This window comes from Leptodactylus fuscus, chromosome 5 (assembly GCF_031893055.1).
Source record: "Leptodactylus fuscus isolate aLepFus1 chromosome 5, aLepFus1.hap2, whole genome shotgun sequence".
NCBI classification, from domain to species: Eukaryota; Metazoa; Chordata; class Amphibia; order Anura; family Leptodactylidae; genus Leptodactylus; species Leptodactylus fuscus.
The window spans coordinates 19,258,516-19,273,775 of record NC_134269.1 but is presented as its reverse complement, the minus strand read 5'-3'; the positions used below and the strand labels follow the sequence as shown (position 1 = coordinate 19,273,775).

The 15,260-nt window shown below is 42.1% G+C and overlaps 1 protein-coding gene across 1 annotated transcript; it reads right to left on the bottom strand.

The window, feature by feature from the left end:
* Positions 1-712: 712 nt before the first annotated feature.
* On the bottom strand, positions 713-14,569 carry LOC142204743 (TLC domain-containing protein 4-like). The gene is made up of 6 exons (XM_075276059.1): positions 14,281-14,569; positions 12,918-13,007; positions 5,740-5,798; positions 3,832-3,926; positions 3,306-3,379; positions 713-1,241 (listed from the first exon to the last, which is right to left on the bottom strand). The coding sequence occupies exons 1-6, from the start codon at positions 14,451-14,453 to the stop codon at positions 935-937; spliced, it is 798 nt and encodes a 265-aa protein (XP_075132160.1). The 5' UTR covers positions 14,454-14,569; the 3' UTR covers positions 713-934.
* Between the last annotated feature and the right edge of the window lie 691 nt (positions 14,570-15,260).

The window sequence follows — 15,260 nt, the reverse complement described above, 5'->3', positions numbered from 1 at the left end:
CATCTATATGTGTGGCGGAAGAAGAACATTGTGAGAGAACAAGAGAAGTGGTTAATGAGAGAAACTGTGAGGCAGCCGGGGAGTGAGGGGGGGCAATAGGGATGTTAAAGTCACCCATGATGAGGGTAGGAATGTCACTGGATAAAAAGTGGGGAAGCCAAGAAGCAAAGTGGTCCAAAAATTGGTAGGGTGAGCCAGGTGGGCGGTAGATCACAGCTACACGTAAGGAGAGTGGGCGGAAAAGTCTGATAGCATGGACTTCAAATGAGGAGAATGTGAGTGAGGGGACCCGGGGAATGGACTGAAAAATGCACTGCGGTGACAGCAGTAATCCTACCCCACCACCCTGCCTATTATCAGGCCTAGAGGGAAATTGATCACTTGCTGCCAAAATACAGCTGAGGGTCTAAACAGTATATTTAGTTTTTAATGGGAAGAGTAATAACAAAAATCAAAATGGACATCCCCTTTAAAGTCTACAGTATTAATGGGAGGAGCTTGTATAAATGGGAGTGTCTGTCATAACTGCATATAACACCTATCAGATATTTTTGGAGTCTGTATATCTGACCTTCTACATCTATTACAGTATTGTTTATCCAAGTAAGAAATTTTACAGTCAAAAAGTCATAGGCCCCTATGCATCTCAATTATTCCAGAATATTCTTAAAATATAAAGAATTTACTAGAAAGATTGTTTTATTTTGTGTACCAAGATTTAGGAAACTACTCTTAGAATGAGACATCTTGAGGAATCAGACTAGCTGAAGTCATCATCACTCCTCTTTGGTTGGTATGGTCCACGATAAAAGGGCTGCAGTATGGAAATACTGTTGTTTGGTATGACCCGCAGTGAGAGGCTGCCATTAATGCTCTCCTCGGATGTGGCCCTGGAAATAACTGTGAATCAATTGCTATGAGAGATCACAGGGATTCAGTCGGCATGGTTCCTTGTAGGTGTCCTTTCAAGTTTTGATTTAACAACACTGTAAAATCCACACATAAGGTCATACATCCAGAGTAGGTTAAGGATGTCCAAGATCACACAGGACACAATCCATGCTACCTGTGGCCCGATGCCCAGACGGATGTAACCCTCTGTGCCAAATGTGGCAAAGACTTGAGAGTAGTAGCTAGGTATCACAGCGATTCGGACAATGAAGAAGACAACAACAATAGCTAAGGAGTTAAACATGAAGAGCTTAGAGGATCGGGGCATATTAATGGCGTCAAAAAACCACCTGAAGAAGACAAAATAGAAAGGGAAGAATGAGCTGTGATACACCAGATGATGGTGGCATAAGGTGTACTTCTGTACAAGTATATAACTACTATAATACTGCCCCCTATGTACAAGAATATAACTACTATAATACTACTCCTATGTACAAGAATATAACTACTATAATACTACCTCCTATGTACAAGAATATAACTACTATAATACTGCTCCTATGTACAAGAATATAACTAATATAATACTACTCCTATGTACAAGAATATAACTACTATAATACTGCCCCCTATATAAAAGAATATAACTACTATAATACTGCCCCCTATGTAAACGAATATAACTACTATAATACTGCTCCTATGTACAAGAATATAACTACTATAATACTGCTCCTATGTAGAAGAATATAACTACTATAATACTAGTCCTCTGTACAAGAATATAACTACTATAATAATACTCCTATGTACAAGAATATAACTACTATAATACTGCTCCTATGTACAAGAATATAACTACTATAATACTGCCCCCCTATGTACAAGAATATAACTACTATAATACTGCTCCTATGTACAAGAATATAACTACTATAATACTGCTCCTATGTACAAGAATATAACTACTATAATACTACTCCTATGTACAAGAATATAACTACTATAATACTGCTCCTATGTACAAGAATATAACTACTATAATACTACTCCTATGTACAAGAATATAACTACTATAATACTGCTCCTATGTACAAGAATATAACTACTATAATACTACTCCTATGTACAAGAATATAACTACTATAATACTGCTCCTATGTACAAGAATATAACTACTATAATACTGCTCCTATGTACAAGAATATAACTACTATAATACTGCTCCTATGCACAGGAATATAACTACTATAATACTACCTCCTATGTACAAGAATATAACTACTATAATACTGCTCCTAGGTACAAGAATATAACTGCTATAATACTACCTCCTATGTACAAGAATATAACTACTATAATACTACTCCTATGTACAAGAATATAACTACTATAATACTGCTCCTATGTACAAGAATATAACTACTATAATACTACTCCTATGTACAAGAATATAACTACTATAATACTGCTCCTATGTACAAGAATATAACTACTATAATACTGCTCCTATGTACAAGAATATAACTACTATAATACTGCTCCTATGCACAGGAATATAACTACTATAATACTACCTCCTATGTACAAGAATATAACTACTATAATACTGCTCCTAGGTACAAGAATATAACTGCTATAATACTACCTCCTATGTACAAGAATATAACTACTATAATACTACCTCCTATGTACAAGAATATAACTACTATAATACTGCTCCCATGTACAAGAATATAACTACTATAATACTACCTCCTATGTACAAGAATATAACTACTATAATACTGCTCCTATGTACAAGAATATAACTACTATAATACTGCTCCTATGTACAAGAATATAACTACTATAATACTGCTCCTATGTACAAGAATATAACTACTATAATACTGCTCCTATGTACAAGAATATAACTACTATAATACTGCTCCTATGTACAAGAATATAACTACTATAATACTGCTCCTATGCACAGGAATATAAATACTATAATACTACCTCCTATGTACAAGAATATAACTACTATAATACTGCTCCTAGGTACAAGAATATAACTGCTATAATACTACCTCCTATGTACAAGAATATAACTACTATAATACTACCTCCTATGTACAAGAATATAACTACTATAATACTGCTCCTATGTACAAGAATATAACTACTATAATACTACTCCCATGTACAAGAATATAACTACTATAATACTGCTCCTATGTACAAGAATATAACTACTATAATACTGCTCCTATGTACAAGAATATAACTACTATAATACTACTCCTATGTACAAGAATATAACTACTATAATACTGCTCCTATGTACAAGAATATAACTACTATAATACTGCTCCTATACACAGTAACAGGGTGTGTGTGTAGTAAGGATATAACAGGATTCCTCTCACCTTATATTTACAAATGGAGTTGAAAATTCACATATTAACCGGAAATTAGCAAAATATGGCAGTACGCCGCGATTCTGTGAAAGAAAATAGAGATATATGGTAGACAGTGATCAGAATATACTGATGTGCTATAATCATATAACCACACGGCGCCTCCTGTATGAAGATGTTTGATCTATAACGCGGCATATTTATGAGTGTTCTGTGTTATTTAGTAATGTTGCAGCGCCCTCTAGTGTATACACCTGCTTATGCACTAGTATATATTTTTCTTTTTTGACAGTATCTATAAAATTTGTTAAATACTTGCCCTGATATTATTTTTTTCTGCAGGGAGGGGTCCTACTAATCTTATTATATCAGACACAGATATTGCAAATGCTATTCCTGTATCGCACCATCAATGCCAAGAAAGGGGCAAGAACACTGATTTATATAACCCATTTAACTGAGTTTAAGTGATTTTTGGGACAATCCCTTTAAGGCTCCAGTCCTGTGTCAGGGGAGGGGGCAGATCTGTTCATACCAGCACGTATCCGTACGCATAGATCACAGCAAAGTGGTGGCAGACCATGTAAGGGTCTCTCATCTCCTTCCAGAAACGAGCAAGAAACAGCAAATCTAGAAAACATAAAAAAGTATAGGAATGAACGAAAATCTAAAAATACTTCACAAACATAAAAACTGAGAGAGAAAGTCAGACGCTGGGACGCGGTTTCTGGACATATGCAAGGGGTTAAACCTTTCTAATACCGAGATATCTCCTTACTACAAGGTTTCCTTGTAATTTGTGATCATTGCAAGTCTGACATCGGGGCCCCTAACAATCAACTGTAACGGGGCCACAGCTCACACAAGTGCTATGGACTCTTCCCTATTCCGATGACATTGCATTGCAAAATGTCAGCATTTGTATGACAGGCTGCATAAAGGTACATATTATAGGCTCCCGGCTGTCATTGTCACAGGATGATAGCCCCGGATCTTGCTCCGGGTGCCGGTAATACCTGGTAAAAAGGCAGCACATAGGTGCTGGGGGCCTTGATGCTGCAGGCCCTGATCACAGACATTATTGCTGGTTCTCTGCTGTATAATACAGCTGAGACCCAGCGGATATGGCGGACACTTAGCTTTTGAGCGGGAGCCATATTTAATTACCCAACCCGTACTATTACGGCAGCTGTCAGGAAGAGGTTAAAGTGGTTTACTTTGTTTTGCTATTGTGCGGGAAGGGGTTTGGTGGCCATTTTTGTAATATACTTGATTATCCTATCTAGCTTTTTTTTAATTATAAAACAGGCTGTATCATTGTCCTTAGAAACCCTCTAACTGAGCTGTTACTAAGGAAAGTCTGTACACAGTTATATTATAAGTATACAGAGCTGAAGCATTTACCAAAGGGGGGGGGGGGCGGTTCACATGACTGTATCTCTGGTTGTATATCTCCTAGAAAAAATGGTTCTAGTATCTCAAGAAATCAAAGTACTTGCTATAATAGAACGTGAGATATTACTAGTTAAAAACACAATTGGGAAAGTGATTTTTATACGCAGCATGAACAAGGTGGTATACAACCAGAGATACAGCCATGTAAAGTGACCATCCCCCCCTTTGGTAAATGCCTCAGCTCTATGTCCTGCATTGAATATATATGTACAGACAAACTCTCCCGGGCAATGCTTAGTTATAACGTTTCTAATGAGAAGTTTCCAGCCTGTTTTTTTCTTAAAAGGAAGTTAGATAGGTTAATAAAGCGCCTCCTATCCTGGCACAATAGAAAAAAAAAAATCTCTGGGAGTTACATTGTAATTATTTTTTCCACACCTCCCTCTGGACCTCCGCATGTTACACTCTGGGATCTGAAGAATATAATAATTGGTTCGTCTTATGGACAAATTTGGAGTTGGGAAAGAACTTGGAAGGTTTGCCCTATAATGAGGACAATAGCTTCTACTTCGGACAGATTTCAGCTTCTTCTGTATCAACACCACAGGACAATAGGCTGAACTCAGTAGACATATGTATTATTTCAGCTTTACAATCTTCCAACTTCTCTTATAGTGTCCAAAGTGGTCACACAGAAGCCTGGTAGACTAGTGGAGGACACTACAACCCTCAAGACCACATCTCTCTTGGCTACCAACTGTCCTGAATTCGTAGAGACTGTCTTCAAAAGCAATCCTGGCAAACTCGGCCATGGCCAAACCCAAAAAAGGGAGTAGGATATGGCCTTCGACATTCCCAAAAACAGCAGTAAAACTTGTTTTGGGGGGATCACAGGGTTGATCAGTATTTGACCCATCTACATGTAGGCAACTAAGTTTTGTATCACATGGATACGGCATATCAATCACCCACCGGCTTCCATTACAAGGGAAGACACTAAAACAGGAAACTTTACATTTTTGGTATATCCCAATTGTATGATTTTTACCGTAGACGAGGAAGCCGCAGGTAATGGCAACATTCATTTTCACCTGAAATGGGTCCCCCCTAGATTGAGAACGTGATAATTAAATATTTGAATGCTTACGATGATTTAGGTTACGTTCACACTATGACAAATAATAATGACAATGTGCCCAAAATTGTATTTGAGGTCAATAATGATAGAACACAATAAACCACATCAGACTGGGCATACACGGACAAGCAAAAGGGTAACAATGTTTAGAATTTGCGACTTTCAGGCTCTGTATCTCACCATCCACTACAGCTTGGAACGTGAGACTGCCATCATGTTATAGACAGTCTTCTTGGCTATCTCATATATAAATGTGACTTGTAATTATTTAGCATCTGATTCGTTCTGCAGATTCTTGTCATGTGACCACATTGTTACTGTTTTGCTCTTAAAAATCCACCTTTGCCTTCTGGGCATGCTCTCGATGAGATTCGGGCATGTCTCATATGAAATCTGACCCGAGGTCTCTTTTACACGTTCCCAATGTTGGTGCATAGTGGTCGAGTCACTTGGGTACAAATACAGCTTTCTCTTCAACTCTTTTACTTGGTGATGGTGTTATTCAATTTCTCAAATTCCTGATCCAAAATATGCCAAAATTTACCCTGTCTAAGCCTCTCACCTCTACCAGGTTAGTCTTCTCTACATCGAGCTGACGAGATGCAACAACATTGAAACGGCCGTCCTCGGTTGAGAGACTATACCTGGTAATAATCCCAGCGTCATGGCAAAACAAAGGCCTCCTGGAAGGTGGAGCATGATGTTAAAGGGAGCAGCATCTATTGGGCCATATCACTGGAGTTCTGTCTTCCTAATTACATCAGGGAAGACAGGCTTGCACGTTCCAGTGAGCGCCCTCTATTGGTTTGCAACACTGAGGCACCTGACTTCCTAATTACATCATGGAAGACAGATTTGCATATTCTTCCCATAGTCCCTTGCAAAGTGGAGTCCTAAAGGCTTAATAAGTCTCCACACACCTATATGGTGGTCTCTCCCCAAGGAGTGACGATACCCCCTTTACCCAAAATATACCAGTAATTTATACAATTGTATTAACATCTTTCCGACTGTTTATTGGATTTCAAATGAAACATTCAACGTTGGTTCTCTCTACCACTTCTATTCTTGGCATCTTTGGTCTTGCTAAATTCTGTCTGTACATCTGGATTTCCTCTTTTCTGTTTTTGTAACATTTGTCGTTCACCTCCTTTACGTAATCAGTAACTCATGTTCCTGTCTGATAAATGTTGAGAGACTTATGGTCACCATCCCACATGAAAGATAATGGACCTGCCCAAAGCTGTCTTTCTACGAAGATGAGCAAGTGTTCCTATTAACCTATAGAACCTGAATCTCGTGCCCATGGCGGTACCAAAACTTTTAAAGAAAAGGTGCCCCTATAGAAGAAGTAATCAGGCCCCCATACTAGCAGGAATAAAGTCAGCCTGAATAGATGAAAATTTGAGAAATATTTTGAGAAAGAATATGGATACTTTTTCAATCTTTATTATTTTTAATTGTATACAGGGACATAACACCTAATATGCCTAAAATGTAAGTGTCCTACCATGTGCACAGAACTGGAGAATATGGGTAGTGAGGTTTTCATATAAGATTCTGGAAATTATAGAAATTGCCACTATATTCACGTACAGGGTTGGCAGTAGAATTCACCCCCAACTATGAGACAATGAGAACATTTTCCACTTTCCCAGAAGACATCTTTGGAGGGATCTGGCCTTCTGATATATTGTGTCTTCTATTTACAAGTTTAGGGTACTGTCATGGGGACTAAATTCACCCCCAACTATGCTAACCTGAATATAAGACAATGAGAACATTTTCCACTTTCCCAGAGGACATCTTTGGAGGGATCAAGCCTTCTGGTGTATTGTGTCTTCTATTTACAAGTTTAGGGTACCGTCATGGGGACAAAATTTACCCCCAACTATGCTAACCTGAATATAAGACAATGAGAACATTTTCCACTTTCCCAGAGGACATCTTTGGAGGGATCTGGCCTTCTGGTGTATTGTGTCTTCAATTTACAAGTTTAGGGTACCGTCATGGGGACAAAATTCACCCCCAACTATACTAACCTGTTTATGATACATTGAGAACATTTACCCATCTTTTTAGAGGGAGAACTCTTTTTGTTTATTCTTTACCCCAAGCAATAGTAAGCAGGAAATCACATGGGGAGGGGCATAAAAAGCGGGGCCATATACTGATTGGGGGCCAAAGCTAGGTAATCATGTACTATGTGGGGTTCAAAAAAAGGTGTTGTGTACTTGTGTGTGTATCTTCTTTTTTGGTGGGGTGTCTATCTATAGCTTGCCTAAGCAGAGGGGCTAGGTTCACACCCTCTCATTTATTATAACAAAACACCTGCTTTCACATTGCTACCTCTGCCCACATTTATTGCGGTTTGTCATTGATGTGGGTCCAACCCAGTGTTCTAGAAATTTGAGAACAGCACCAGACAAGGGACGCAGACCACTTAGTCAGGGGAACGGGTATTCATTTTGGTATCTGAAGTCTGAATCACTTTTTGGTCTGTAGAAGGGGTCGTGGATGGAGCAATATCCTAAAAACTTTGGGCCATTCAGGGCCAAATATTATGTAGCTGAGATTGGCTATATGGATTTACCATTGGATAAAAGGGAAAGGGACTCTTGAAAAAGAGAAAAAGCTGGAGCAAACCTAGAACTTAGTACTCTGAGATGTAGTTTATGGTAGACATCAACCTAAGGGTATGTTCACACGATGAAATTTGCAGAGGGCAGGGAGGTGGTCTCATACACTTTGGGTTCAGCAGCTAAATCAATCATGGAATTGGCAAAAAGATTGAGCAGGGGGTTAATGTTTTCTGCACCTTAAAAAGGGATGTGCCCCTCACTGCCTCCCATTGAATACAATGGACAGCAGAATCCAACACAAATCTGCTGCAAATTCCCCCATGTGAATGACCCCTAAAGGTGTTGCACATCTGGCAGAGATCCTGGCGGGGAGTAGAAGTTTTGTTATGGTCTCCACGACCCTGAATATGTCCAATGCATTTTCCAGTTCACGGCCTTCATTGACCCGGGAGCTCAGACATAAGATCAAAGGTCTCATGACAACATCTTAAGAAGAAGTCTAATGTGATATCAATTACATGGACCCAATGTGACTTCTTGGGTCTAATGTGGAGGAAAACAGGGTCAATGACATTAATATGCTAAATCCTAAAACCATCCCTCTACTGTTGAGACTCTTACCGATACTTTGCTTTTTGGGATACATATCATGCTCTATTCTCCTGTCACATCCAGAGCTGCATTCAAAATTCTGCTGGTAGCCTCTGAACATATATAGTGGATTGTCTATTAGACAGGCTCCCATGCCAATAAGGGCACATTGAGTTGCCAGTCATCATGGCTGCTGGCCACAGAGGGGTTAAGTGGCAGATCTGAGAGCCGTGACCACATCAGGCCAGATTAACCCACTTCACGTAACAAAGGCCTTTGTCATCTCCTACATAAGGGAGCCATTGTGCGCTATCACTATATATCACTATGTTGTTGTTATTTGTATACACTGTATATTCCTTATATCACTGTTGTATATTAGTTATACAAGAGATATATATACGGCAGTATCCATCTGATACTTCTCATCCACTATCATTATACCCCAGATATACCCTGACAAAGGAATGTAGCCGAAACGTTAGTACTAATTAATCTGGCGACAAAGATGCTATACTGTATATGCTTCAACTGTAGATTAGCGTAATTGTAGCCCATAGTGGCCCCTGCACACAGTATTATCTCCCATAGTGGCCCCTGCACTCAGTATTATGCCCCATAGTGGCCCCTGCACACAGTATTATCTCCCATAGTGGCCCCTGCACTCAGTATTATGCCCCATAGTGGCCCCTGCACACAGTATTATGCCCCATAGTGGCCCCTGCACACAGTATTATGCCCCATAGTGGCCCCTGCACACAGTATTATGTCCCATAGTGGTCCCTGCACACAGTATTATGCCCCATAGTGGCCCCTGCACACAGTATTATGCCCCATAGTGGCCCCTGCACACAGTATTATGCCCCATAGTGGCCCCTGCACACAGTATTATGCCCCATAGTGGCCCCTGCACACAGTATTATGCCCCATAGTGGCCCCTGCACACAGTATTATGTCCCATAGTGGTCCCTGCACACAGTATTATGCCCCATAGTGGCCCCTGCACACAGTATTATGTCCCATAGTGTCCCCTGCACACAGTATTATACCCCATAGTGGCCCCTGCACACAGTATTATGCCCCATAGTGGCCCCTGCACACAGTATTATGCCCCATAGTGGCCCCTGCACACAGTATTATGTTCCATAGTGGCCCCTGCACAGAGTATTATGTCCATTAGTGGCCCCAGCACACAGTATTATGCCCCATAATGGCCCCTGCACACAGTATTATGCCCCATAGTGGCCACTGCACACAGTATTATGCCCCATAATGGCCCCTGCACACAGTATTATGCCCCATAATGGCCCCTGCACACAGTATTATGCCCCATAGTGGCCCCTGCACACAGTATTATGCCCCATAGTGGCCCCTGCACACAGTATTATGCCCCATAATGGCCCCTGCACACAGTATTATGCCCCATAATGGCCCCTGCACACAGTATTATGCCCCATAATGGCCCCAGCACACAGTATTATGCCCCATAATGGCCCCTGCACACAGTATTATGCCCCATAGTGGCCCCTGCACACAGTATTATGCCCCATAGTGGCCCCTGCACACAGTATTATGCCCCATAATGGCCCCTGCACACAGTATTATGCCCCATAATGGCCCCTGCACACAGTATTATGCCCCATAGTGGCCCCTGCACACAGTATTATGCCCCATAATGGCCCATAGCAGGGCCCCGCGGCGCGGCCGGGACCTAACAAAATGGTCCCGGTCGGCATGTCCCGATTGCAACTGAGCTCAGCGTTATGTATTCGGCTCATCGGCGGTAGGACGCCGATGAGCTGAATGCATAGGCATTTAAAGCCGGAGCTGTCACAGCTCAGCTCCTGCTTTAACGCTGAGCTCCGGGCCTCCGGCATTTGTAGCCGCTACAATATGTGTATGAGAGAGGAGAGAGCTGCGAGGGAACGAGGAATGGTGAGTGTGTGTGAGAACGGCATGACACTGGGGCAGATGGAGGGGGGAGAACGGAATGGCACTGGGGCAGATGGAGGGGGGAGAACAGCATGACACTGGGGCAGATGGAGGGGGAGAACGGCATGGCACTGGGACAGATAGAGGGGGAGAGAACAGCATGACACTGGGGCAGATGAAGGGGGGAGAATGGCATGACACTGAGGCAGATGAAGGGGGGAGAACGGCATGACACTGGGGCAGATGAAGGGGGGAGAATGGCATGACACTGGGGCAGATGAAGGGGGGAGAACAGCATGACACTGGGGCAGATGGAGGGGGAGAACGGCATGGCACTGGGACAGATAGAGGGGGAGAGAACAGCATGACACTGGGGCAGATGAAGGGTGGAGAATGGCATGACACTGGGGCAGATGAAGGGGGGAGAATGGCATGACACTGGGGCAGATGAAGGGGGGGAGAACAGCATGACACTGGGGCAGATGGAGGGGGAGAACGGTGTGGCACTGGGACAGATAGAGGGGGAGAGAACAGCATGACACTGGGGCAGATGGAGGGGGGAGAACGGCATGACACTGGGGCAGATGAAGAGGGGGAGAACAGCATGACACTGGGGCAAATGAAGGGGGAGAATGGCATGAAACTGGGGAAAGAGATAGAGGGGGGGACATGAAACTAGAGGTAGATGAAGGGTGTATATGAAAATGGGGGGGAGATATAATTTACGGGTGACTGTAGGAGGATTATACTGTGTGGAATCACATGAAAATTGAATGAGAATGGGTGGAGTCAACATAAAAGTGGGCGGGGCCTAATTTGCACGTTTTGTTCCCTCTTTCTAGTCTTCAACATTGGGAAGTACAGGTTAGAAGTGCAAGACCCCCAGTAAGTAGGGCCCCGCCAAAGTCAATTGCCCAGGGCCCCGCAAACCCTGGATCCGCCACTGCCCATAGTGGCCCATGCACACAGTATTATCCCCCATAGTGGGCCCTGCACACAGTATTATCCCCCATAGTGGCCCCTGCACACAGTATTATGTCCCATAGTGGCCCCTGCACACAGTATTATGCCCCATAGTGGCCACGGCACACAGTATTATGCCCCATAATGTCCCCTGCACACAGTATTATGCCCCATAATGGCCCCTGCACACAGTATTATGCCCCATAGTGGCCCCTGCACACAGTATTATCCCCTATAGTGGCCCCTGCACACAGTATTATATCCATTAGTGGCCCCTGCATGCAGTATTATCCCCTATAGAGGCCCCTGCACACAGTATTATGTCCCATAGTGGCCCCTCCACACAGTATGTCCCATAGAGGCCCCTGCACACAGTATTATGTCCCATAGTGGCCCCTGCACACAGTATTATGTCCCATAGTGACCCCTGCACACAGTATTATGCCCCATAGTGCCCCCTGCACACAGTATTATGTCCCATAGTGGCCTCTGCACACAGTATTATGCCCCATAATGGCCCCTGCACACAGTATTATGCCCCATAATGGCCCCTGCACACAGTATTATGCCCCATAGTGGCCCCTGCACACAGTATTATCCCCCATATTGGCCCATGCACACAGTATTATGTCCCCATAGTGGCCCCTGCACACAGTATTAGCCCCATAGAGGCCCCTGCACACAGTATTAGCCCCATAGAGGCCCCTGCACACAGTATTATGTCCCATAGTGGCCCCTGCACACAGTATTATTACAAACTTAAAAAAATATGTTACTTAACTCTCCCTGGTTCTGGCGCCATGTATTTTTATGGAGACAGATTCCCTTTAATTTAGACAACCTACATAAACCTGCTATATAATCTACATACCATTATAATCCATATGTTCCACATAACATATGTTTAAGCATATTCTATGCTTCTCATACAGCCAATGACGCAAGGATGAAGGATGAAGAAATAATAAATATGACATGAAATATTCATCAATACACATATAGCAGTGGTAGGATACTTACCATATGGGATCTGCATTCACTGCATCATCATACACCAAAATATAAATGCAGAAAGTACCGACAATCAGAGAGTAAACTGTTGAGACAATACTGCAAAAAGGAGGAGAAATGAATGACATATTAGCAGTTTACAATAAAAAGGGGTACTAAATCCCAAGATCGCACCATTTATTGAAAGTGGCTTGGTGCTGAGAAGGGGTAACAGTTATTACCCAATATTATGCGATATTGAATACCTATCTGAAGACTAAGATAATAAGAGGATCAGGAGCCGGGGTACTGTAATAAGATGTTACAGGGTAATAAGAGGGTCAGGAGCCGGGTTACTGTAATAAGATGTTACAGGGTAATAAGAGGATCAGGAGCCGGGTTACTGTAATAAGATGTTACAGGGTAATAAGAGGATCAGGAGCCGGGTTACTGTAATAAGATGTTACAGGGGTAATAAGAGGATCAGGAGCCGGGTTACTGTAATGTGATGTTACAGGGTAATAAGAGGATCAGGAGCCGGGTTACTGTAATAAGATGTTACAGGGGTAATAAGAGGATCAGGAGCCGGGTTACTGTAATAAGATGTTACAGGGTAATAAGAGGATCAGGAGCCGGGTTACTGTAATAAGATGTTACAGGGGTAATAAGAGGATCAGGAGCCGGGTTACTGTAATAAGATGTTACAGGGGTAATAAGAGGATCAGGAGCCGGGTTACTGTAATAAGAGGATCAGCAGCTGGGTTACTGTGATAAGATGTTACAGGGTAATAAGAGGATCAGGAGCCGTGTTACTGTAATAAGATGTTACAGGGTAATAAGAGGATCAGCAGCCCGGTTACTGTAATAAAATGTTACAGGGTAATAAGAGGATCAGGAGCCGGGTTACTGTAATAAGATGTTACAGGGGTAATAAGAGGATCAGGAGCCGGGTTACTGTAATAAGATGTTAAAGGGTAATAAGAGGATCAGGAGCCGGGTTACTGTAATAAGATGTTACAGGGTAATAAGAGGATCAGGAGCCGGGTTACTGTAATAAGATGTTTCATGGTATTAAGAGGATCAGGAGCCGGGTAACTGTAATAAGATTTTACAGGGTAATAAGAGGATCAGCAGCCGGGTTACTGTAATAAGATGTTACAGGGTAATAAGAGGATCAGGAGTCGGTTACTGTAATAAGATGTTACAGGGTAATAAGAGGATCAGTAGTCGGTTACTGTAATAAGATGTTACAGGGTAATAAGAGGATCAGGAGCTGGGTTACTGTAATAAGATGTTACTGGGGTAATAAGAGGATCAGGAGCCGGGTTACTGTAATAAGATGTTACAGGGTAATAAGAGGATCAGGAGCTGGGTTACTCTAATAAGATGTTACCTGGAGTCCCATTCTAGTTGCTTGCCATAGCTGAGTTTCTTGTAGCTTTTAGACAGATTTGGTGAAATTCTAGGACTGACGATAGAAAAAAGAAACTGAAAGAAAAGAAAACTACCAGCAACCACACAGTAACTAATAAATACACTGTCCTCCATCTTTGCTTCAAAAACCATATGGATAGAATAGTAGAGTCATCTGGATATAATGAATGGGTTAATGTTCCATGAGGCAGTAGCGGTAAATCCAGCACTTCTATGTTGCTTATATTATTCAGTTAATAGTGCCTTGGGGACGTGGATGGCAATTTCTTGGAATGATAGAATTCAATGCAAGAGCCATACTAACTGTAGCCTGAAAAGGGCAGTGCTCCTGTACTTTGAGCTACCATATCATTAACATTTTCTGAACCTCCAACCTGATCTAAGTTCACACTGATAACAAGAAAACCTCTAAAGATACAGTAACCCGGCTCCTGATCCTCTTATTACCCTGTAACATCTTATTACAGTAACCCGGCTCCTGATCCTCTTATTACCCCTGTAACATCTTATTACAGTAACCCGGCTTCTGATCCTCTTATTACCCTGTAAACATCTTATTACAGTAACCCGGCTCCTGATCCTCTTATTACCTCCTGTAACATCATATTACAGTAACCCGTCTCCTGATCCTCTTATTACCCTGTAACATCTTATTACAGCAACCCGGCTCCTGATCCTCTTATTACCCTGTAACATCTTACTACAGTAACCCGGCTTCTGATCCTCTTATTACCCTGTAAACATCTTATTACAGTAACCCGGCTCCTGATCCTCTTATTACCTCCTGTAACATCATATTACAGTAACCCGTCTCCTGATCCTCTTATTACCCTGTAACATCTTATTACAGCAACCCGTCTCCTGATCCTCTTATTACCCTGTAACATCTTATTACAGCAACCCGGCTCCTGATCCTCTTATTACCCTGTAACATCTTAC

Excerpts from the sequence above, each read along its gene's own strand:
- LOC142204743 (XM_075276059.1), bottom strand. The coding sequence starts at position 14,453 with ATGGTTTTTGAAGCAAAGATGGAGGACAGTGTATTTATTAGTTACTGT. Across the intron at positions 5,799-12,917 it reads GTGAATGCAGATCCCATATG|GGGGGACCCATTTCAGGTGA; the intron begins GTAAGTATCCTA and ends TTCTCAATCTAG. Across the intron at positions 3,380-3,831 it reads ATGCGTACGGATACGTGCTG|AATCGCGGCGTACTGCCATA; the intron begins GTATGAACAGAT and ends TTTCTTTCACAG.